Source organism: Somniosus microcephalus, chromosome 5, assembly GCF_052327205.1.
Source record: "Somniosus microcephalus isolate GS21.2 chromosome 5, FLI_Smic_1.0, whole genome shotgun sequence".
Lineage (NCBI taxonomy): Eukaryota > Metazoa > Chordata > Chondrichthyes > Squaliformes > Somniosidae > Somniosus > Somniosus microcephalus.
In genome coordinates, this window is record NC_140991.1 from 211,329,513 (window position 1) to 211,356,012 (window position 26,500).

A 26,500-nucleotide genomic window follows, 5' to 3' on the forward strand; every position below is an offset into this window, starting at 1 on the left:
GGATCCCCTTGGAATGAGTGACCATAACATGGTTGAATTCCATATTCAATTAGAGGGTGAAAAGGTTGGATCTCAAACAAGCGTGCTAAGCTTGAATAAAGGAGACTATGAAGGTATGAGAGTGGAATTGAGTAGAGTGGATTGGGAAAATAGATTAAAGGGTAAGACGATACATGATCAGTGGTGTACATTTAAGGAGTTATTTTACAACTTCCAAAAAATATATATTCCACTGAGAAGAAAAGGGTGTAAAAGAAAAGACAGCCATCCGTGGCTAAGTAAAGAAATTAAGGATAGTATTCGACTAAAAACAAGGGCATATAAGGTAGCCAAATCTAGTGGGAGGATAGAGGATTGGGAAAACTTTAAAAGACAGCAAAAAATAACAAAAAGATTGATTAAGAAAGGGAAGATAGATTATGAAAGTAAATTAGCAAAAAATATAAAAACAGATAGTAGTAAGAGTTTTTATAGTTATATAAAAAGAAAAAGGGTGGCTAAAGTAAATGTTGGTCCCTTAGAGGATGAGACCGGGAAATTAATGGTGGGAAATATGGAGATGGCAAAAACACCGAATGAATATTTTATATCAGTCTTTACAGTAGAAGGCACTAAGAATATCCCAACACTGGACAAACAGGGGGCTAAAGGGGGGGAGGAGCTAAACACGATCAAAATCACTAAGGAAGTGGTACTCGGTAAAATAATGGGACTCAAGGCAGATAAATCACCTGGACCTGATGGCTTACATCCTAGGGTCTTGAGGGAAGTGGCGGTAGGGATTGTGGATGCATTGGTAATAATTTTCCGAAACTCCCTGGACTCGGCAAAGGTCCTGGCAGACTGGAAAACTGCTAATGTAACACCCTTATTTAAAAAGGGCAGTAGACAGAAGGCTGGAAACTATAGACCGGTTAGCCTAACATCTGTGGTAGGTAAAATTTTGGAGTCCATTATTAAGGAGACAGTAACAGGACATTTGGATAATCATAATTTAATAGGACAAAGTCAGCATGGTTTTATGAAGGGGAAGTCATGTTTGACAAATTTGCTGGAGTTCTTTGAGGAAGTAACATATAGGGTGGATAAAGGGGAACCAGTGGACGTAGTGTATTTAGACTTCCAAAAGGCATTTGACAAGGTGCCACACAAAAGATTATTGCTTAAGATAAAAAATCACGGGATTGGGGGTAATATTCTGGCATGGATAGAGGATTGGCTATCTAACAGAAGGCAGAGAGTTGAGATAAATGGTTCATTCTCAGACTGGCAATCAGTAACTAGTGGTGTTCCACAGGGGTCAGTGCTGGGTCCCCAACTCTTTACAATCTATATTAACGATTTGGAGGAGGGGACCGAGTGTAACATATCAAAGTTTGCAGATGATACTAAGATGGGAGGGAAAGTAGTGAGTGAGGAGGACATAAAAAACCTGCAAGGGGACATCGACAGGCTAAGTAAGTGGGCAGAGATTTGGCAGATGGAATACAATACTGGAAAGTGTGAGGTTATGCACTTTGGCAGGAAAAATCGTAGAGCAAGTTATTATCTTAATGGTAAGAAACTGGAAAGTACTGAAGTACAAAGGGATCTGGGGGTCTTGGTGCACGAAACTCAAAAGGTTAGTATGCAGGTGCAGCAAGTGATTAAGAAGGCCAATGGAATGTTGGCTTTCATTGCTAGGGGGATAGAATATAAAAATAGGGAGGTATTGCTTCAGTTGTACAAGGTATTGGTGAGACCGCACCTGGAATACTGCGCACAGTTTTGGTGTCCATACTTAAGAAAGGACATACTTGCTCTCGAGTCAGTACAAAGAAGGTTCACTCGGTTAATCCTGGGGATGAGGGGATGGACATATGAGGAGAGGTTGAGTAGATTGGGACTCTACTCATTGGAGTTCAGAAGAATGAGAGGCGATCTTATTGAAACATATAAGATTGTGAAGGGGTTGGATCGGGTGGATGCGGGGAGGATGTTCCCGATGATGGGTGAAACTAGAACTAGGGGGCATAGTCTTAGAATAAGGGGCTGCTCTTTCAAAACTGAGATGAGGAGGAACTACTTCACTCGGAGGGTGGTAGTTCCATGGAATATGCTGCCCCAAAAAGCTGTAGAAGCTACATCATTACATAAATTTAAAACAGAAATAGACAGTTTCCTAGAAGTAAAGGGAATTAAGGGTTACGGGGAGCGGGCAGGAATTTGGACATGAGCCTAGGTTCGGATCGGTCATGGCCCTGTGGGTAGCGGAGCGGGCCCAGGGGCCGTGTAGCCTGATCCTGCTCCTATTTCGTGTGTCTAATTCTGTTAGATTCAGGAGATGGTTCTGTGATAGTGGATTGGCGGTTAGGATCAGATCAGCCATGATCTTATTGAATGGCGGAGCAGGCTCGAGGGGCCGATTGGCCTACTCCTGCTCCTATTTCTTATGTTCTTATGGTAAAGGACCTTTGTCTTTTGGATGTTTAATGTAAGGCCCAGCCTCTCGTACACTTCAGTGAAGGAGTCAATGATGGTTTTGAGTTCGGCCTCCGAGTGTGCGCAAACATAAGCGTCATCTGCATACTGTAATTCAATAACAGTAGTTGGGACAATCTTGGTTCTGGACTGAAGGCGATGGAGATTGAACAATTTCCCGTTCGCCCTGTAGATTAGCTCCACTCTGGCGGGAAGCTTGTTAGCGGTGAGATGAAGTATTGCAGCGAGAAAGATTGAGAAGAGCATTTAGTGCAATGAGCCTTGCTTGTATTGGGTCTGTGATGGATCCATTAGTAAGGATCACGGCTTGCATGTCATCGTGGAGCAGACCGAGGATGCTAACGAATTTTTGAGGACAGCCAAATTTGAGAAGGACACTCCATATTCCCTCTCGGTTGAGAGTCGAAAGCCTTTGTGAGGTCAAAAAGGCCATGTACAGAGGTTGATGCTGCTCCATACATTTTTGTTGGACTTGTCGTACAGTGAAAATCATGTCCATTGTGCCTCTTAGTGGGCAGAATCCGCATTGTGACTCTGGGAGGAGCTCTTCAACCACTGGGAGGAGACGATTGAGGAGGATTCTCGCAATGACTTTCCCTGTGGCAGACAACAAGGAAACTCCTCTGTAATTACCACAATTGAACTTATCTCCTTTCTTGAAGATGGTCACGATTACAGCGTCTCTAAAATCCCATGGCATGCTCTCCTCCTTCCAGATAAAGGGGATAACGTCATGGATTCGCACCAAGACTACTTCTCCGCCATGCCTTAGTACTTCAGCGGGGATTTCATCTACTCTGGAAGCCTTGTTGTTTGTCAGCTGTCAGATGGCCTTTTCAACCTCATGCTGGTCTGGGATTGTGCTGAGATAGTGGCAGATAGCATGCTGTGGGATGGAGTTAAGGACACTCATGTCAAAGACAGAGTCTTGGTTGAGGAGATCTTCGAAGTGCTCCTTCCAGCGAGCACTTACTGCCTCTCTGCCCTTGATGAGCACCTCATCTTTCTTAGCTCTCAGCTCTTGGGCCATAGATGGTCTTGACTGTACTAAAGAATCCATGCATATCATGGTTGTTGGCTAATTGCTGGATCTCCTGCGCTCTTTCCACCCACCATCTGTTCTTCAGGTCACGAGTTTTTTGTTGGACCTTGGCCTTCAGTTGTCTGTAAATCTGTCGTCTTTCTCTCGAGTTGTGATGATGTTTCCAATTCAAGAATGCCTTATGTTTACGATTTATTAGCTCCTGGATCTCCTGGTGATTCTCATCAAACCAGTCTTGATGTTTTTTAGTAGAGTAACCGAGTCTCTTCACAAGTGCTAATTATGGTGGACTTAAGTGCAGGCCAGGCGCTATGAATACTTGAAATTTTTTTATTATCCACAATTTTTGTTTGGCCCTTTTTTCCCCCTCCCACATGGCAGCTGCCCTTCATTCTGCCAGCGCAATCCACACCCCATCTAGAGCCATCCTTTGTTCCTTAACCTGTCCCATTACCACCACCTCTCGCCTTGAATATCTCTTAATGTCTCTCAAAATCTCTTAATCTCTTCTGCTTTCTATCCTATCACTGACCTTCCCTTTTGTTCTTTCATCCCCTCCCCCTTTTCCCAGCCCCTAAACCTGCTTTCCATTTCCTGCTTTTTTCCGGTTCTGACGAAAGGTCATTGACCTGAAACGTTAACTCTGTTTCTCTCTCCACGGACACTGCCCTGGCCTGCTGAGTTTTTCCAGTGTATTCTGTTGTTATTACTATTGACACTCTGTGGTTCCAGTTCATTGGGAGTCGCAGATTAGCTGTGAGGCGTTGACTGAATAGGGCTTTCTTTGCAGTGTCTTTGAGTCCTTGAACGTTGATTTTTCTGTGGCAGCTTTTCTGTTGCCACTGCCACTTTGAGGCTAGGTTGATGGCGAGAACAGAATAGATTAGGCGGTGGTCAGTCCAGCAGTCATTGGCTCCTGTCATGGCGCGGGTGATGCGGATATCCTTGCTGTCCCTCGCTTGGATGATGACTTAGTCCAACAGAAACCAATGCCTGAAGCGAGGGTGTTGCCAGGAGGCCTTGTACTTATCTCTCTGACGAAACAAGGTGTTGGTTATGACAAGACCATGTTCTAAGCATTTTGTCAGGAGAAGGATTCCGTTGGAGTTGGTTTTCCCTACTCCTTCCCTGCCAATCACCTCTCCAGAGGTTTGTGTCCTTTCCAACTCTGGCATTAAAATCGCCAAGGAGAATCAGCTCGTCACCCGTTGGAACTCAGGACAGGGATTGTTCAAGGCTGGAGTAGAATTCCTCTTTGGCCTTGCCCGTAGCTTCCAAGGTTGGGGCATGCACACTGACAACCGTAGCGTACTGATTCAAAGCCAACCCCATGGAGACGGTGTTCCTCTTCTGGCTTGCCTTTCCAGAAGATGGTGTATCTGGCACCTTGTTCCTTGAATCTTCATTTTAAAGGGGTGGAAGATGCTTGTGTGTGAATTCTTTTAACATGGGGTGGCCGTTGCATACCAGCTAACACTAACACACACACACACACACACACACACACTCTCTCCCCCTTTACATTCTATTATATTATTAAAATGCAACTTTCTGCAGAGATGCATACACTAAAGTTATATTAAATGCAGCTTTTTAAGAAATGCATGCGCTAACATTAGATTAAATTAAAATGCGCACACACGCTAACAAACCTCTGTCTCTCTCGCACCCCACCACTACCGACTGCGTAACAGGGCCCCGGGAGGACAGGCGCCCGAAGCCGCTGGCTGCACAGAGCGCGCGCCGCCCACCCAGCATTCGTCAGCGCTGGTGAGCTGGACTCGCGCTGGGTCCTGGTGTGTTCCGAGTGAACTTTTCAAATTGTGTCTCCAACTCATGGTTCATCTAATTGCCAAATTTATATTCTGTTGCCTCATCAGACTTAGCAGTCTAGAATTAACAAAATGGCAAACCTAAGACCGTAAAAGCTCTAAGAAACATCTAAAGAAACTTTAACATTTCAGTCACACTGTGCTGGTCAGAATCAACTTGCGATCCTCCCTGGGGAAGAAGTTGATGTCTTGCAAATATGTTATTTTAGATAATCAAGAGGCTATTGGACTGCTCTGCTCTGACTAATATTCAGATGAAGGAGCAAAAAGAGCTTATTGCCTACCAGCACACCTGGTCAATCAACCTCCAAATTAGCCCAGGCCTTATCTTGGCTTCCCCCTTGTAGAAGTATTTGAACGTACAAGAGAATCAGATTACAATCTTGGGTAACAATAGGGAAAATAATTGTAAAGGCATAGGATAATTTATGCAGCAGTATCCAGAATTTACTTCTAATTCAACTGTGAAGAGCTTTGCTCCTATTCACCCTTTTCCCCCATTAAAAAGGGAACATCTAAACATTTCCAGCTCTTTATTCTTTGCAGATGTTGACTGGCAGCCAACTGAAGCAGTCTCATCCTCCAGGGGGCCCAATTACAATGGCCCAGAAATTCAGGTCCCAACGCATGAGTATGGACGGAGTACTCACGCGTGGACCCGATGGAAGTGCTGGAATCTTGCATGCACTACGCATGCGCGGGAAACCGGCACTTCCGATCCTCTGAACCAAGAGGTTCAGAGGTCGAACGCGTGCGCGCGGGAGTCTGCGCGTGCGCGTTGAACTTCCTTTTTTTTTTCAGGTTTTAACGTGCGGGTAAGTCTGTACATTTTTAGAAATGTAAAAAGCAGCCGTAAGGACTTCATTTTCAAAGGTAAGTGGTCAATTATTTAAAATTAAAACATTTTTTCCACAGGTTTTTTACTTTTAAATACTTTAAAGCAAGGTAAGTTTATTTTTAGCCCTTTTTTATTTAAAAAATTTCAAAAATTTTAATTTTTGTTTAAAATAATTATTTAATGTCATTTATAGTTTATTTACAAAGTGTGATGTTTTTAAAAAATTTATTTGAAGGTAAAGTACAGTTTTACAGCCTCAGCATTTATACGTTTTGACAGGTCTATCTGTCAAGACTTATGAATGGAGCATTCCCTGCTCCGATTGGCTGCCTGTTGCTCACGTGATCCCAGGGGATGCTTCGCACTAACTACGCCCCTGGGACACGCCAGCATAGCGCGCCGGCCTCTGGGACAGGCCTCGGAGAGGAATTCCACGCAGGCCAAGAGGTCAACTGCCAGCGCGCTAGGTAAGTATAGGTCGGGGGCTTGCACCCGCGGGAAGCCCCCGACCCGAATTTCTGGGCCATTATCCCCTGCCCAAACAGCAGATACAGGAGCTTACTACTGTTTACTGTTCCCACCAAATTGGGCAGCCTTCACTCCATTTTGAATCTTAAGAAAATTGAATCAGTGCCTAAAATTGCAGAAGTCCAAGTTTGTTTACAACCTGCACAACATGCAAGTCGTGAGTCCCAGGGATTTACTAACCTCAAAACAGATGCATATTTTCAAGTTGGGAGGGGCAGAGCACATGCTTGTAAAGGAACCTGTCCAATTTTCCTTCCATTTAAATTAATGGAATGAAAATCCAGCAGGTTTCTTTATAGGCGTGTGCTCCGACCTACCAAATTTTCCAATATTTGCTGTGCCTAGGTGACCCAGGAAAATCTCCCCATATGATGCGAGGACCACAGTTTTGTATGGTCACGCACAAGGTATTCTTGCCTCAGAACACCTTGTGGTGTTCAGGGACCTAATATCACCCTTAAAGAAAGGCGCATACTGCACATCCCAGATTTACATACAGATATTAGGGCTTATTGCAGCTGCCATTTCCATGAATCGTCATGTGCATCTGTTTGCGAGAGCCTTCCCATTAAATTGGTTAGGTAGTGGTGCTCATGCAGAATTTCTTGTGCTTTCTGGTTCAAGCTGCTGGACCACCAATTCTGTATTTCTGGTCATGGACTCGGGGCGGAAACACTTCTAGGGATTCCCCCTTGGCTTTGTCCCTTTAATTCATAAAAAATGCTGCATGTGTCCCTACCAGGCTGGTGGAGCTCACCTTCAAGGCAAATTATTTCCAGAGAAATAGACATGTGTACAGTTCTCTTGATAAAAATTCTGTGGAATTTTATGCAGTATGATGTCACTGTAGCATTTTCTGCCATTCATCCAGGGCAGATGATCTGCTTTTGGACACAAAATATCTTCATAGTCTGTTAAATCAACAAGTGGGGGTCGGGGAGACTTATTCCCATTTACTTTTTTGGACCATAATATGGTTAGTACTATAATGCCTGGTGGAAGGAATATCATTGTAGTTCTTGGTGAGGATCCATCCTCTGGTGAGTCAAGGCGTAGTCTGCAAGTGGAGCAGCCTTGTTTGTGTCCCCAAAGAATCACCAGCTCTTCTACTCCTGCTTCAGGATAGGAGACACTTCTATGTGGAAGTGGGATAACCTTTCTGTTTCCTGAACACACAGGATACTCTACACTTCTGCCTTTTTCTGTAATCACTTGTGTTGTGTCTGTGTGTTGATAGAGACACTGAAGACAGGAGTTGGTTTCATAGGTGTTTACTAAACAAAGTCTGGAGGGGAACTAACTGATACAACACAATATACAACACAATATACAGGCTTATATAGCCCGAGTGGCCATTACCGGCATTACAGTACACATGGGGCTCTTAAAGGCACATACACTACAATTCCTCCCCTTTTAGCCAACCAGTACATAATATTTTAAGTAATTATTAATTACATGTTACAAGAAAAATAATCTACACATTGCTGCAGTTAATTAATTATAAGTCAGTCTCTCTGCAGGCTTCCTGACTCGGTCCGGATAACGCCTCGGTGGTGTAGTAGTTTCTGGTGGTGTAGTAGGTTCTTTTGGCAAGGCTGCTTCGGCTTGAATGCCAGTGTCGGGTTCATCGGGTTCCAGTATCACCGGATCGGAGGTAGATATGGGTATCTCTACTTCATCATTAGGCGTATAGAGTTGTGGTGTAGGTTGTCCCTTTTCGGATGACTATGATCTGGTCAGCATGGCGCCTTATTATGCTTTCTCCGATGTCCACAGTATACATCAGCGGTCCTAGTCGTGTGCAGATAGTTCCAGGCTGCCATTTCTCGGTACGGTAGTCCCGGGCCAAAACTTGTTGACCTATCTGGAAGGTTCTAGTTGGCCTTTCATTCATGCCTTGAAATTGCCGGTTCTCCACATCCCTTCTGATGTTGGGCTTGATCAAATCCAGCCGGCATCTTAGGCTTCTATTGAAGAACATCATGGCGGGAGTTTGGTTTGTAACCATATGTGTTGCATTCCTGTATGCGAACAAGAAGTTATCCACCTTGTGCTGAAGTTTTATGTCTTCATTACCCATGGCCTTTATGGCCTTCTTGAAGGTCTGGATAAACCTTTCAGCCAATCCATTGGTGGCGGGATGGTATGGGGCGGACGTGTAGTGCTTAACCCCATTGTTTTTTAAGAACTTCCTGAATTCTTCGGACACAAATTGCGGTCCATTATCAGAACAGATCTGTTCCGGCAGCCCATTCCTGGCAAATATGGTCCTTAATACTGTGATGGTTTTATCCGTGGTGGTGGAGGACACCTTTATTACCTCCGGCCACTTGGAGTGTGCATCAACCGCGATTAAGAACATTGAGTCCATAAATGGACCAGCAAAGTCGATGTGTACCCTTTGCCAGGGAGATGAGGGCCACTCCCATGGATGTAGAGGGGCTTGTGGTGGAGCGTTTTGGACCTTCTGGCATCCTAGGCAGCTCTTGGTCATTTCTTCGATGTCTCCATCGATACCTGGCCACCATACAAACGCCCTGGCTAGGTTCTTCATTTTCACTCCACCCAGATGCCCCGCGTGAAGCTCCTTTAGAACTTTATCCTGGAGTTTGGGTGGAATCACCACTCTGGATCCACACATCAAGGTTCCTCGGCACACTGACAGCTGTTCTTTTCTTTGCGAGAATGCTGGCAACAGTGGTTCGCCATGTGCTGGCCATCCCTTCACTGTTAAATCGTAGACTCGTGAGAGAGTCGGGTCATTTCTAGTTTCCCTTTCAATGGCAGAATTTGTCACTGGTAGACATTCCACTATGGTAGAGTGGAACATCTCTACTGGGTCTACTGTAGGTGCCTCTTCTACCGTTGGCAACGGTAGGCGCGATAAACCGTCAGCATTCCCATGCTGTTTTGATTCTTTGTATTCTATGTTGTATTGGTGTGCCCCTAGAAAAGGGACCACCTCTGTAGCCTTTGCGCTGTCATAATGGGAACACCCTTTTTAGGGTTGAATATGGAGATGAGGGGTTGATGGTCAGTCAACAAGGTAAATTTTTGTCCGTGTAGGTAATGGTTGAATTTCTTCACTCCCCATACCAGGCTGAGTGCTTCCCTGTCGATTTGGGCATAGTTACGCTCAGCTGAGTTCAATGAGCGTGACGCAAAAGCTATCGGCCGTTCCGAACCATCAGGGAATTTATGCGACAATACTGCTCCTACGCCGTAAGGGGATGCATCGCACGCCAGTCTGATTGGCAGTGATGGGTTGTAATGAGCCAAAACTTCTTTTGACGTGATTAAGTCTTTGCATTTATGGAAGGCACGTTTACAGTCTTCGCTCCATTTCCAAATTACTCCTGTTTGTAGCAGTTCATTAAGAGGGTGTAGAAGAGTTGATAAGTTCGGTAAAAATTTATGATAGTAATTTATTAATCCCAGGAACGACCTTAATTCTGAAACATTTTCAGGTGCTGGGGCTTTTATGGCTGCTTCAATTTTTTCAGGTGACTTATGCAACCCTTCCTTATTAATTATGTGGCCACAATATGATATTTGATTTTGGAAAAATTCGCACTTGGGGCGATTTGCTCGTAGGCCCCGTTCTCTCAGCCTAGTGATCACCTGCTCCAAATTGGCAAGGTGCTCGTTGTCGTTTTCTCCTGTTAGAAGGATGTCGTCTAGGTAGCATTGAGTCCCCGGAATCCCTTGGAGGACTTGCTCCATAGCTCTTTGCCAGATAGCTGAAGCGGATGCTACTCCGAAAACCAGTCGATTGTACTGGTACAGACTTTTGTGTGTATTTATCGTGAGATTTTTTAGAAGCCTCTTCAACCTCCATCTAGATATGCCTGTGCCAAGTCAATTTTGGTGAAACGTTTCCCTCCGGATAGTGAGGCGAAAATATCTTCTATCCTCGGAAGAGGATACTGTACCGTGTGAAGGACCGGGTTTACAGTCACCTTGAAGTCTCCACAGATGCGAATTTTTCTCTGTTCTTCAGATTTATCATTATTCAATGCTTTCTTCATGACTGGAACGATGGGTGTTGCCCACTCGCTCCAATCTATTTTGGATAATACGCCTGCCGTTTCCAAATTCTCCAGCTCTGCCTTGACTGCTGGACGAATTGCGTATGGCACCGGTCTTGCCTTAAAAAACTTGGGAATTGCTGCATCTTCCACTTTTATTGAGGCGGTGATGCCTTTCAAGGTTCCTAGTTTCTCTTGAAACACTTCTTTGGCGTGGCCAAGATGTCTTTTAATCGTTCAGGTATGACGTCATCATTGTTTTTTTTCTTACTGGTCACCGTCAGTGCCTGAATGGAGTGCCAGTCTAAACGTATTTTCCTGATCCATTCACATCCCAACAGCGGTGGACCACCATCTTGTAGAATGTATAAATACAACTTTTGTATTTCCTTGCCGTTGTATACAACAGGCACCCTTATTTTTCCTTTGGGGTATACTTTCTGCCCCGTATATGTTTTCAAGATAATGGATGTGTCTTTTAAAGGTATATGCGGAAATAGCCGCTCGTAATCCCGTCGATTTATGACGGTTAGAGCTGATCCTGTATCTAGCTCCATTTTAACTGGGGACCCTGCTATCGTGAGGGTAACCCAAATGGTCTGGTAATCATCTTTGGCAATTACATTATGTAATTTGAGACAGCTTAGTCTCTTGTTTTCGGAGTCGCTACCGCTCTTCTGGTCTTCGGAGCTACTGTCTGTTATCATTTGTACCTTTCTGTACTTTTCTTTATTGATTTTTTTTTTTCCTGTCTGTGGATTTTTTTTGTCCAGATCGGCATACCCGTGCAATGTGTCCAATCTTTCCGCATTGCCTGCATGCTTTGTCCTTGAACCAGCAGTCCCTCTGGTCATGGGTGGATCTGCCGCAGCGACAACATCTCTCGAAATCCTGTGTCATTTCATGGGTGCCGAAGTCCTGTGTCTTTTGTTGTATCTCTGCAGCTCCTCTTGCGGCTGCTTCGTATGATACAGCCATACTGAAAGCCTTGTCCAGTGTTAAATCTTTTTCAGAAAGCAGCCTTTTCTGTGTTCCTTCACTTAAGAGACCGCAGACGAATTTGTCTCGAAGATAATCTGCTAGTCCTGCCCCGAATTGGCAGTGTTTTGATAGCTTTCTTAATTTGGTGAGGTAATCAGCGTTACTTTCATTCTTGTGTTGATTTCTCTTGAAGAATTTGAATCGTTCCGCTATCAGCAGCGGTGTTGGGTTTAAGTGCTCCTGTAGGGTATCAACAATTTCTTTAAAATTCTTGTCCTTTGGTTTGGCTGGAGTGATTAAATTTCGTAACAGCCCGTATGTCTTTGCGCCCATTAGATTTAGCAGTACTGAAGCTTTTTTTTCATCTTCTATTCCATTTGCGGTGCAATATACCTCCACTCTTTCCACATATGTGGTCCAATCCTCTATCTCGTTATCAAAAGCATCAATATTGCCAGACTTAGGCATCCTAGAAATAAAATGGCGCTTCCCGCGCTTTTCTTTCTTTTCTGCAGAAAAGATATGGCGCTTCCCCGCCGCTGCTGCCGATGACAACGCTGTTTCCCGCGGTTTCTGTTCTTTTTATTTATTTATTTACAGTTGGAGACTCGGTCCCGCCGGACTCTCTCTCTCTCTAGGTCTGAACGCCGACCTGCTTGCAGCGCCGGCCGTCTCCCGAGTGCTCCCTCCCCGTCTGTTACTGCGTGCCTCCGCTTTCGCTGCTTGGCCCAGATGTAGAGCCAGCTGCTGGAGCCCCAGCCCGACGCCCAGGAAGGATTATTGCAGTACCTGCCACCAGCTTGGCTAGATGGTGAAACCACAGCTTTTTCTTTTTCTTGATTTTTCTTCAACATTGGACGCCAGAGGAATCGATGTCCTTGAGGTGCTGCCGAATTGCAGGTAAGTCCGTTTCCAATTCGTCGCCACTGTTGTGTCTGTGTGTTGATAGAGACACTGAAGACAGGAGTTGGTTTCATAGGTGTTTACTAAACAAAGTCTGGAGGGGAACTAACTGATACAACACAATATACAGGCTTATATAGCCCGAGTGGCCATTACCGGCATTACAGTACACATGGGGCTCTTAAAGGCACATACACTACAACCTGGGTGCTCCTGACGGCACACATGTACCAGTTGAAACTCATTCCTATCATTCTGTACTGTTCAAGTCAGTGGTAGTTGTGTGTGATTTTGACAGCAAGCAAAGACAGCTTTCCTGTATTCTGCAGGAGGGACCTATTCTCACAGTGTGGGGGTGATAGTGGCCGGCAAATCTGGAAATGTGGGTAACCCCAAGGTCCTGCAGTTCAATTTAAATTTAACGGCAGGTCCTTCAATTTTTTTTTCTGTTTTTTCCGGCGAGCAGCCAGCCAGATTGAAAGGCTGGCTGTCGGGCGTGAAGGACTGTGGCACCAGGGGAGCGCAGAGGAGGGAGGGAGAGATCATGGAGGCCGGGGGAGGGGGGGGTCAATCAGAAGCTGGGTGGAGATTGGAAAGGCCGGAAGGGGAGGAGATCGAAGGTCAGGGATGAGATTGTGGATGCAAAGTCATAGATCAAAAGTTTACGGCACAGAAGGAGGCCATTCAACCCATTGGGCTGGATTTTTATTCAGAAGTCAGGAAGGAGGCGGGACTACAACTTTCGGGTTTTAGTCCCGCCTCCATCGAGATGCGGCCAATCCACGCGATTTTCCCTTGATTGACCTTGTTGAGCCCGCCCAGCGGGCTCAGCAGGCCAATTAAGGGCCACCCGGCAACAGGTGACGTCACAGACTGAAATTTCATCTGTCAAGACGTATTGACAGATGAAATATCAGCGTTTCACAGCTGTTTGAAGCTGTCAAACACTGACAGTCTTACTTCTAACCTGAGTCCTTCTACGCAGACTCAGTTAGAAATCACGCCGGCACTGAAAGCTGTCACTTTTGACAGATCGCAGCCGTTATGCTTTCTGTGCCGGCTGAATGATGGACTCCCGAAGCCTAGAGGAAGGAAGGCTGTTAAGGTAAGTACAGGTAATTTAAACTTCTTTACACACTTTAGACACACCAAACACACTTACCTTTGCACTCATGCACCCACCACTCACCTGAACACCGACATCTCGACCCCTCCAAGTCCTTCAACCCGACGGCCCGCCTCCTCTAACCTGGCGTGGTTTGGAGCCGTCGGGAATCCCACACAACACCCTTCAAAATAGGGATTAGGCTAAAAATTGCCTGTTAACTACCTGTTAACAGGCAGTTAATTGGCACTAATCCCTTCCCGCCTCGGGTCGGCGGGTCCCAGTGCGGGGTGGGTACCCGCCTCCTTTGAAACTTACGTGGAGACGGGTTTTGGGCAGGATGGTGTCGGGACCCCCGAATTCAGGATTTTTGGCCCCCCCGCACGCCTAAAAGCCCGCCTCACGGCACACTGAAAATTGACCCCATTGAGTCTGCGCCGGCCAAAAAAAGCCATCCAGCCTAATCCCACTTTCCAGCTCTTGGTCCATAGCCTTGTAGGTTACAGCACTTCAAGTGCATATCCAAGTACTTTTTAAATGTGATGAGGGTTTCTGCTTCTAACACCCTTTCAGGCAGTGAGTTCCAGATCCCCACCACCCTCTGGGTGAAAAAAAATCTCCTCAACTCCCCTCTAATCCTTCTACCAATTACTTTAATCTATGCCCCCTGGTTATTGATCTCCGCTAAGGGAAATAGGTCCTTCCTATCCACTCTATCTAGGCCCCTCATAATTTTATACACCTCAATTATGTCTCCCCTCAGTCTCCTCTGTTCCAAAGAAAGCAACCCCAGCCTATCCAATCTTTCCTCATAGCCAAAATTCTCCAATCCTGGCAACATCCTCGTAAATCTTTCTCTGTACCCTCTCGTGCAATCACATTGTTTGTCTCACTCACCTTGCTGTCTTGGGGATGCGATTGTGGATACAAGGTTGGGGATCCAATCACGAAGGAGGGAAGCAGGTTAGCTTGAGGGGCTGTGGCTAAGCACTCCTGCTCCTCCTGGCCCACAAGCAATGCTAGAAAGGCATTTATCTGCTGGATCCGGCTGTTCTCGCCGCCCTTCAGCTGCCAGGTTTTTGAGCCCTGGGAAACCCGACCCGCAGCACTTAAATTTAAAACAGTGGTAAAATTTAAGGCACGCAGCCTCATTAAAATATTTCAATTACGGACCCACCTCTGGAGAACAGGTTGTCGCCTGACCCCCAACCCGCCTCCGTTAAAACCAGAAGTGGGCATGTTGGAGGCGGGTTCGGTTTCCGATTTTTGAAATTTTAACCCCCCACCCCCACCCAGGCCCTCTCCCGCCCATCCTAAATTCCACCCTTTGAGTGAATTATGCAGAAGTTTGCAGAATAGTACATGACTAGCTCCATATACCCAGCCGCATCTGATGTGTTTTATTCTAGAATATCTGAGGGAGATTTGTTTGAGCTGCGTCTAAAGCCCAGTTGTATTCTAGTACATGTGGCCATCATCATGATCTTTCATGAACCATTAGTGCCAGGTGCCATTGGTTCTCATACTTTCATGCCTCACTTTTTGCGAGTTACATGAAGGTTAAAATTCCAATTAGGAATTAAATTAGTCCTTACTAAGCTATGAACAAACTGTCCAAAACTCTTTAAATGTTTGGTTTGAAATTTCTTACCTGACAAACAGTGATATTAGTAACAGTACTTTTAACCCACGAGGTTAATTAACTGCAGTGCACCTATATAGTTTGTTTCATTTGGGTCAGGAGAGCGTTGTACCCTCTTTTCAGAGAATAATAGAATCTTACAACACAAAAGGAGGCCATTTGGCCTATCATGCCTATGCTGGCTATTTGAAAGAGCTATCCAATTAGTCCCACTCCCCTGCTCATTCCCCATAGCCCTGCACATTTTTCCTTTTCAAGTATATATCTAATTCCCTTTGAAAGTCACTATTGAATTTACTTCCATCACCCTTTCAGGCAGTACATTCCAGATTGTAACTTGTTGCGTAAAAAAACCCTCCTAATTTTCTCTCTGGTACCACCACCAAATACATCTTCCCCTTTCAGCGTTCCGAAGGGACCATTCCCTCCGCGACACCCTAGTCTATTCTTCAATCACCCCCAACACCCGGCACCTTCCCATGCAAGTACAGGAGATGCAACACCTGCCCCTTCACCTCCTCTCTTCTCTTCTCACTGTCCAGGGTACCAAACACTCTTTCCAGGTGAAACAACAATTTACTTGTACTTCTTCCAACTTGGTATACTGTATTCTCTACTCACGATGCGGTCTCCTCTACATTGGGGAGGCCATACGCAGATTGGGTGATCGCTTTGCTGAACACTTCTGTTCAGTTCGCAGGTGTGACCCTGAGCTTCCATCCCACTCCCACTCTGACCACTGTTTCCTCTGCCTTCTACACTGTTCCAATGAAGCTCAATGCAAGCTCAAGGAACAGCACCTTATCTTTTGATTTGGCACTTTTCAGCCTTGTGGTAAACCACTTTTATCGTTCACTATCGTTACACTATGGTTATCACTGTTATATCGTTACACTATGGTTATCACTGTTTACACTGTTGTATCACTACACGAGGTCGCCTCTTGTCACGCTGTTATACCTGGGCTGACCACTGCTGACTCCGCCCATGGCTCCACCTACTTGCCCAGGTATAAAGGTGGTCGACTGGCTGGTATTCCTCCTTGTTGGATCCGATCACCCACGAGGGTGGGCTCTGTTATTTAGCCAATAAAAACCTATAGTTACTGTCTTAACTCGTCGCTTTTCATTGGATGAATTGATAGGTATATCAATTTTATTGGCTAAATTTTGAAATGTCTTTAACGGAGCAGCCAAACGACCAGTCAGACTCCCAGCTACAACAGCCACAGCAGCCGGCCTGGCTGCGAGCCCTCCGACCGCCGTACCTGGATCTAAACCCACAGGCAGCAAACTCAGCCCTCGACTTCAAACACTGGCTGAGCTGTTTCGAATCCTACCTGGGAGAATCCGGCGTGCCTCAGAGATCCAAACTAAGAGTTCTGACCGCCCAAGTGAGCCCTAAAGTATTTGCACTCATCCAGGACCTTACTACATATGAGGCCGCCCTCAACCTGCTGAAAGAGCAGTACCGGAGCCCGGTAAATTCTATGTATGCAAGACATCTCCTAAGATCCTGCCCGCAACAGCCAGGAGAGTCTGTAGATGAATTTTTACGGGCGCTACAAACACTCGGCAGGGACTGTGACTTTAAAGCTGTAACGGCTGCAGAAAATACCGAAGAGAATATCCGCGATGCCTTCATGAAAGGCCTTCGGTCCGACTACTCACGGCAAAGACTGCTCGAATCAAAGGACCTCGACCTGAACACAGCTGCAGCCCTCGCTCGCTCTCTGGAAGTGGCCCATCGGGACCTCGAGGCGTATTCCAGGTACTGTGCTGCGCGACTCTGGGACTCGGGCCCGACCCCGACCGCAATACCCCTCGCACCGCCGCCTCTGGGACCTACCTCAGCGTCGGCGTCCCGGACCCGATCGGGACCGCCACCCCTGGTACCGGCTGCGACATCGGAGCCCCGCGATCGGGCCGCTGGCTGCTTTTTCTGTGGCCAGGCGAAACACCCGAGGGCGCGCTGCCCTGCAAGAAACGCGACCTGCTCCGACTGCCACAAGAAAGGCCACTTCGCGAAGGCCTGCAGGGGGAAAGCCACAGACGCCAGCAGTGCCTCATGCGAGGTGTGGGGGCGGCCATCTTTCATCAAGGCCACAGATGCCAGTATCCCCTCGTGTGAGTCGTGGGGGCGGCCATCTTTGATCAAGGCCACCGACACCGGCAGTGCCTCGTGAGTTGTGGGGGCGGCCATCTTCTCCGCCATTTTATGCAACGTCGTGGGCACAGCCATTTTGTTCACCACACTCGACCGCCACCTTGTCTCCAGACCCGACCGCAGCCTCACCCGCAGACTACAGCAGCTCGCTCAGCCATACACTAGCCTCCGTCACACTGGACCAAGCTCGCCCGCATCACCTGTCCAAGTCCATGATGGACATCAAAGTAAACGGCCATGCCACGACCTGCCTGTTCGACAGCAGAAGCACGGAGAGTTTCATCCATCCAGACACGGTGAGCCACTACTCCCTCACTGTCCAGCCAACGCGCAACCGGATCTCGATGGTGTCGAGGTCCCATTCAACAGACATCAGCGGATACTGTGTTGTGACCCTGTCGGTTAGGGGCACGGAGTATAAAAATTTTAAACTTCTCGTCCTGCCCCAACTCTGCGCTGCCGTCCTACTAGGGCTGGATTTCCAATCCCACCTTCAAAGTGTCACTTTGGCATACGGTAGACCCCCTCCCCCCACTCACAGTCGACAACCAACAGCCTTTAAACCGCCCACCGCGTACCACCTGCGGCCTATCCACCCTCAGGGTTCCGCCCCCCTCCCTGTTCGCCAACATCACCCGCGACTGTAAACCCGTCACTACCAAGAGCAGGCGGTACAGCGCCGGGGACAGAGCTTTTATTAGCTCTGAGGTGCAGCGTCTCCTGAAAGAGGGCATCATCGAGAGGAGCAACAGCCCCTGGCGTGCCCAGGTCGTAGTCGTTAAGACCGGCGATAAAAACCGCCTAGTCATCGACTACAGCCAAACCATAAACCGGTACACCCAGCTGGACGCATACCCCCTTCCCCGCATATCTGATATGGTCAATCAGATTGCACAGTACCGAATATTCTCTACCATCGACCTTAAGTCGGCCTACCACCAACTCCCTATCCGCCCTGAGGACCGCCAGTATACCGCCTTCGAGGCGAATGGCCGCCTCTACCAATTCCTTAGGGTTCCCTTCGGCGTCACCAACGGGGTTTCGGTCTTCCAAAGGGAGATGGACCGGATGGTTGACCAGAACGGGCTGCAAGCCACGTTCCCCTATCTAGATAACGTCACCATCTGCGGCCGCGACCGGCAGGACCATGATGTTAATCTGGAGAGATTCCTCCGTACGGCCCAACGGCTGAACCTCACCTACAATAAGGAGAAATGTGTGTTTAACACCTCGCGCCTTGCCATCCTCGGCTGCGTAGTAGAGAACGGAGTCATCGGCCCCGACCCCGAAAGAATGCGCCCCCTCATGGAGCTTCCCCTCCCCCACTGTCCAAAGGCGCTGAAGAGGACCCTGGGGCTCTTCGCCTACTATGCCCAATGGGTGCCGAATTATGCGGACAAAGCCAGACCCCTCATGAAGTCCGCCTCCTTCCCCCTGACGGCAGAAGCGTGCGCAGCCTTCTCCCTCATTAAGGGAGACATTGCTAAGGCCACAATGCACGCGGTGGATGAGCCTATCCCTTTCCAAGTGGAGAGCGATGCATCCGACTTCGCCCTAGCCGCAACCCTTAACCAGGAGGGGAGACCGGTGGCCTTCTTCTCAAGGACCCTCCAGGGCCCTGAGATCCGACACTCCTCGGTCGAGAAGGAGGCCCAGGCAATCGTGGAGGCTGTACGACGCTGGAGGCATTACCTGGCAGGCAAACGATTTACCCTCCTCACCGACCAGCGTTCGGTCGCTTTTATGTTTCATAACAAGCTGAGGGGCAAAATCAAGAACGACAAGATCTTGAGGTGGAGAATCGAGCTCTCCACCTATGATTATGAGATCTTGTACCGGCCTGGTAAACTGAACGAACCCCCAGATGCTCTATCACGAAGTACATGCGCCAACGCGCAAATTGATAGACTGCAGGCCCTCCACAACGACCTCTGCCACCCCGGAGTCACCAGACTTTACCACTTCATTAAGGCCCGCAACCTGCCCTACTCCATCGAGGAGGTCAGGACCATGACCAGGAACTGCCAAACCTGTGCCGAATGCAAACCGCATTTCTTTAGGCCGGACAGAGCAAGCCTGATCAAGGCCACCCGCCCCTTCGAGCGCTTGAGCATCGATTTTAAGGGGCCCCTCCCGTCCTCTGACCGTAATGTGTACTTCCTCAACATCATTGACGAGTACTCCCGTTTCCCCTTTGCCTTCCCCTGCCCAGACATGACCAGTACCACGGTCATCAAATGCCTGAACGACCTCTTCGCCGTGTTCGGGTTCCCGAACTATATACATAGCAACTGGGGCTCCTCCTTCATGAGCGAGGAACTTCGCCAGTTCCTACTAGCGAGAGGTATTGCTGCAAGCAGGACCACCAGCTACAATCCCCGAGGGAACGGCCAGGTGGAAAGAGAGAACGCGACTGTCTGGAAGGCCGTTCTCTTAGCCTTAAAGTCCAAGGGCCTCCCAACCTCTCGCTGGCAGGAAGTCCTCCCGGCAGCGCTGCATTCCATCCGGTCACTGCTTTGCACTGCCATTAACGCCACCCCCCATGAACGAATGTTTGTTTTCCCCAGGAAGTCGACTACGGGAACCACGCTACCAACTTGGCTGACCTCTCCGGGGCCCGTCTTGCTGCGAAAGCACGCGAGGGCCCATAAAACGGACCCCCTGGTCGAGAGGGTGGACCTCCTGCACGCCAACCCCCAGTACGCCTATGTGGCATACCCAGACGGGCGGGAGGACACAGTCTCCTTACGAGACCTCGCACCCTCGGGCATCCCTGAGACACCACCGTTACCCCCCACCACCCCCCCAAATCCAGCCCAGGTAGACGGCATGCCGGAACCCCACGAGCCTTCGCCGACCACGCAGACACCAGCATTAACCTCGGATACTGCATCACCGCCGCCGCTGCTGCGACGATCGGAAAGGCTTACGAGGCCTCCGGACAGACTGACATACCCGAACTGGTAGTACACTTCACCCCGCCGGACTCAAATCTAAACAAGGGGTGAATGTGGTAAACCACTTTTATCGTTCACTATCGTTACACTATGGTTATCACTGTTATATCGTTACACTATGGTTATCACTGTTTACACTGTTGTATCACTACACGAGGTCGCCTCTTGTCACGCTGTTATACCTGGGCTGACCACTGCTGACTCCGCCCATGGCTCCACCTACTTGCCCAGGTATAAAGGTGGTCGACTGGCTGGTATTCCTCCTTGTTGGATCCGATCACCCACGAGGGTGGGCTCTGTTATTTAGCCAATAAAAACCTATAGTTACTGTCTTAACTCGTCGCTTTTCATTGGATGAATTGATAGGTATATCAAGCCTTCCAGCCTCAACAATGAGTTCAACAACTTTAAATAGTAACCACTGCTCCCATTTCCGTGGACAGCGGGTGCTGGTAATGGTTCTGTTGTAATCATTTATTCCTCCTCTGGACCCATCTTTTGTTTCTTTACTTGTTCCATTACCACCCTGCTTTTGCCTTGCATCATCATCCCTTTTTAAATTTAATCACTCCTTCCCTCTACCCTATCATAGATCTTTCCCCTTGTTCGTTCCTACCCCCTCCTTTTTCCCTGACTCTGCACTTGCTTAAAAACTGTTAAATCTTAAAACTTCTTCCAGTTTTAATGAAAGGTCATTGACCTGAAACATAACTTGCTTTCCCTCTACAGATGCTGCTTAACCAGCTGAGTGTTTCCAGCATTTTCTGTTTTTATTTTTAACTTCCACCTTTTGCCTTTGATAGGTTTATTTTTGACAGGTCCTTCATTTATTCGCATTCTTGCCATCACCATCTCCTTTGACTTCAAATATGGTCCCAAATCTCCTCCATTGCTGCCTCCAGAAATCTTGGTTTCCTTTTTCTTGCCAAACATTTTTTTTTACGTTGTGTAATTCTTGGAACTAATATACTCATTTAAATAAAGTCTGTATAGGGGTTTCACTCGATGTACTTCATTGTGTTTTTTCAATCTAAAAAAATGGAGTTTTTCTGGATTATACTCCTTCAGATACTTGGTGTGTACATTATCAAGTAACATTCTTTACTGTTCATAACGCCATGTCCTCGATTCACCGAATGCCTTTCAGAGAAGGGTGTGTACTAACCCTAGTTGATCTGGCCTAAGCATGACTCTAATCACACATGATGTGGTTGACTCTCAATGCCCTTGGGGAAATTAGGGATGGGCATTAAATACTGCATTGTCGGTGTTGCCCACATCCCAAAAACAAATTTAAAAAAAAGATTGTTTCAAAGTAAAACAAAATACTGCTTTGAAAATATTAATTTTCTCTTTTGGTTCATTACTTTTGTTCTTTGTAGCACTAACTGATTTGATAACTTCATATGGATGAATTATACATCTTTTGCTTATTTAACATATTTGCAGATAAACAGCAAAAAGGTGATTTTGCCATAGATGGATACATAGTCCAGCTGACAACTACCATAAGGAAAGATGCAAAGAAAGATTGCTGTTTTGAACTCTCGGCTCCTGATAAACGACTATTTCAGGTTTGACTTTTACATTTGTACTTTTTACTTTGGTCAACAGAATGTGCATTACTTCCTTCACTCGCCAGTTGTAACGATCAGCAAAGATACTCACTCCTAAAATTAGATTAATTCAGGATTGGGTGAATTCCTACATCTTACCAAAAAACATTTTTAAGAGAAATTTTGACAAGTATAGCATCCTAACATTATAAACTAAGGGGGCAATTTTGCCAGCCCTGGAGAGGCGGGACTGCCGGTAAAATGGCAGAATTTGGGGGCAGGTGCCCAACATACCCCCAACCCGCCTCCATGCCATCTTCCCAGGAGGCGGCAGGTAGCCGTCCCCCACCGGATCCCGTCTCCTTGGAGGCGGGAAGGGATTAAAGCCTATTAACTGCCTGTTAACAGGTAGTTAACAGGTAGAAAATAGGATTATCCCCTTACTGCCCTCAAGTGCGGGCTTCCCGAAGGCTCTGAAACCCGCCAGCTCAGCGAGGCGAGTACTGGGTCTGCGGGGGTCGGGGGGGGGGGTTGGTGCAAAAGTGTGCTGTGAAGGTAAGTGATGGGTGCAAGAGTGTAGAGGTGAGGATCTGAGGTAAGTGCAAAGTGTTATTAAAAGTATACTTACCGACTGAAGCCTGCAGGAAGAAACAAAGGTGTGTATGCGGAGAGTCTCGGACCTCCGCGTTGGGAATGGCAGGTGGCCGTTGCATTCTCAAATGCAACTACCATCTCATTTCTGTAAAAGAAAGAAGTTTGATGGGGTCTTGAATTCAAGACCTCATCAAACTAAAGAGAATGTCACTGTTTGACAGCTTCACAGAGCTGTCAAACAATGACAATTCTGACATGTCGTCATACGTTGACATTCTGTGAAACTGGCTTTCCCTTAATTGGCCTGCTAAGCTCGCTGAGCGGGCTTAACAAGGTCAATCAAGGGAAAATAGTGTGGGTTGGCCAGAAGTTGTTGGAGGTGGGACTGAAACCCGACAAGTGGGAGTCCCACCTCCAAAAGCTCCCCATTGGCAAAATCACCCCGAGTGTTGAAATTACTTCATCTATCTCGAGTCGTCGTCTTCGTCAGTTTTTTTTTGCAAATTGAGGCATATTGTACAATTGTAATATCAAAATACCTTGCTTTTAAAAACCATAACAGTAAAAATGAATTAGTCTCACGGTTTTCCTTCTGGCTTAGTAGGTAGCGAAAAGAGTGCACGTCAACACAAGCACCCCACCCACCCGTCCCTTCAGTCACCGTCTGCCCCACCTGTGACAGAGACTGTAGGGTCCCACATTGGACTCATCAGTCACCTGAGAACTCATTTTTAGTGTGGAAGCCAGTCATCCTCGGTTCCGAGGGACTGCCTAAGAAGAAGAAATGGGTACTACGTGGATGTTACCGATTAAGATTGCAGGTTCATCAGTGAAGTTAGCCTCAGTCTGCCTAGATTAGGAAGAGCAAAAAGAAAATCTGCAGAGTTCATACTCTTGCTCTCTTTCCTGTGATAAAAGTATACATGTGGATGTATCCATATCGGCCTCCTCCTGAGGTCCCCACCATCACAGAAGCCAGTCTTCAGCCAATTCGATTCACTCCACGTGATATCAAGAAATGGCTGAGTGCACTGGATACAGCAAAGGCTATGGGCCCTGACAACATCCCGGCTATCGTGCTGAAGACTTGTGCTCCAGAACTAGCTGTGCCTCTAGCCAAGTTGTTCCAGTACAGCTACAACAATGGCATCTATCTGACAATGTGGAAAACTGCTCAGGTATGTCCTGCCTGCAAAAAGCAGGACAAAGCCAATCCGGCCAATTTCCACCCATCAGTCTACTCTCAATCATCAGCAAAGTGATGGAAGGTGTAATTGACAGTGCTGTCAAATGCCACTTACTCACCAATAACCTGCTCACTGATGCCCAGTTTGGGTTCCGCCAGGACCACTCGGCTTCCGACCTCATTACAGCCTTGGTTTAAACATGGACAAAGGAGCTGAATTCCAGAGGTGAGGTGAGAGTGACTGCCCTTGATATCAAGGCAGCATTTGACCGAGTGTGGCACCAAGGAGCCCTAGTAAAACTGAAGTCAATGGGAATTGTGGGGGGGAAACTCTCCACTAACTGGAGTCATACCTTACACAAAGGAAGATGGTTGTGGTGGTTGAAGGTCAATCATCACAGCCCCAGGACTGCACAGTGTTCAGTGCCATTCACAACTCCTCAGATAATGAAGCAGTCCATGCCCGCACGTTCAGGCTTGGGCTGATAAGTGGCAGGTAACGTTCGCGCCACACAAGTGTCAGGTAATAACGATCTCCAACAAGCAAGAGTCTAACCCCGGCCCCTTGACATTCAATGGAATTGCCATCGCCGAATCCCCCACCATGAACATCCTGGGGGTCACCATTGACCAGAAACTTAACTGGACCAGCCACATAAATACTGTGGCAACAAGAGCAGGTCAGAGGCTAGGTATTCTGCGGCGAGTGTCTCACCTCCTGATTCCCCAAAGCCTTTCCACCATTGACAAGGCACAAGTAAGGAGTGTGATGGAATACTCTCCACTTGCCTGGATGAGTGCAGCTCCAACAACACTCAAGAAGCTCAACACCATCCAGGACAAAGCAGCCTGCTTGATTGGCACCCCATCCACCACCTTAAACATTCACTCCCTCCACCACTGGCTGCAGTGTGTACTATCTACAAGATGTACTGCAGCAACTCACCAAGGCTTCTTCGGCAGCACCTCCCAAACCCGCGACCTCTTCCACCAAGAAGGACAAGGACAGCAGGCGCATGGGACCACCACCACCTCCCAAGTCTCTCACCATCCTGACTTGGAAATATATCGCCGATCCTTCATCGTCGCTGGGTCAAAGTCCTGGAACTCCCTACCTAACAGCACTGTGGGAGTACCTTCACCACACGGACTGCAGCGGTTCAAGAAGGCGGCTCACCACCACCTTCTCAGGGCAATTAGGGATGGGCAATAAATGCTGGCCTTGCCAGCGACGCTCACATCCCATAAACAAATTTTAAAAAAGATCAGGCTTGGCTGTAGTGCCCACTGCTCTCCTCCGTGTTCAGATAGCCCACTAGCATTAACTGTCTAGGCTTTTATATAAAGACCAACCATTTGGTTGGAGTGCCAGATGGGTATCAGTATCTGTTATACTGTACTACAACATAAAACACTGCCTCTAGGGGAGGATAGGTAAAGGGATTAAACACTACTCTGTGACGAGTGTCTCACCTCCTGACTCCTCAAAGCCTTTCCACCATCTACAAGGCACAAGTCAGGAATGTGATGGAATACTCTCCACTTGCCTGGATGAGTGCAGCTTCAACAGCACTTGAGAGGCTCAACACCATCTAGGACAAAGCAGCCCGCTTGATTGGCACCCCATCCGCCACCTTAAACATTCACTCACTCCACCACCGGCACACTGTGGCTGCACTGTGTACCATCTACAAGATGCACTGCAGTAGCTCACCAAGGCTTCTACGACAGCACCTCCCAAACCCGCAACCTCTACCACCTAGAAGGACAAGGACAGCAGGCACGTGGGAACACCACCAACTCCAAGTTCCCCTCCAAGTCACACACCATCCTGACTTGGAAATATATCGCCATTCCTTCATCGTTGCTGGGTCAAAATCCTGGAACTCCCTCCCTGACAACACTATGGGAGTACCTTCACCACGCGGACTGCAGCAGTTCAAGAAGGCAGCTCACCGGCTCCTTCTCAAGGGCAACTAGGGATGGTCAATAAATGCTGGCCTTGCCAGCGACGCCCACATCCCAGGAACGAATAAAACAAAACTACAGTGCATCAATGGTTTTCAAACTTATTCAGCTGAGCCCCACCAATTCAATATTTTTGGGCCAGTCCACCAAAAAATCCTTAATCTCTTTGTCCATCTAGCTAGGAATATTTGTTTTATCTCCCTCTTTCCCCCACCCCAAGTGTTTTTCTTTTAGTCATCTGTCCCAATATCTCCTTCTTTGGTTTGGTGTCAAATTTTGTCTGATAACGCTGTTATGAAACGCTTGGGGATGTTTTACTATGTTAAAGACGCTATATAAAATGTAAGTTGTTTTTGTTCCCCTCCTACTCCGCTACTGTTTCTCTCAATTCTTTTCACTTTTATCTTTTTCTACTTCCTTTTCTTCTGTTTTACATATATATATCACTCTCTTTCCTGTTTGTGTAACATTCTGCAGCATTTGTGCTGCTGTGGCGGTGGGTGGGCCAGCAAGTAACAAGACCCGAGTGTGGGAAAGTGCAGGTGCCTGAAGCAGCACGTGATGGCTAAGGGAATAGATAACTGAAGCAGCATAAGAAGTAGACTGGTGAAACTTTGTGAAGAGGAGATCTAAGAAAGAAATATAAACGTCTCTGCAGATTTGCCACGGATAGGAGCTTGGTGTAATTGA

The 26,500-nt window shown here is 47.3% G+C and overlaps 1 protein-coding gene across 2 annotated transcripts in view; it reads left to right on the plus strand.

The window, feature by feature from the left end:
- skap2 (src kinase associated phosphoprotein 2) overlaps nucleotides 1-26,500 on the plus strand; it is a 380,245-nt gene that overhangs the window by 196,230 nt on the left and 157,515 nt on the right. For both annotated transcript variants that reach the window (XM_085988646.1, XM_085988647.1), the window contains exon 7: nucleotides 21,956-22,080. In XM_085988646.1, the coding sequence (XP_085844772.1) occupies nucleotides 21,956-22,080 (125 nt within the window). The remainder of the gene's footprint in view (nucleotides 1-21,955; nucleotides 22,081-26,500) is intronic.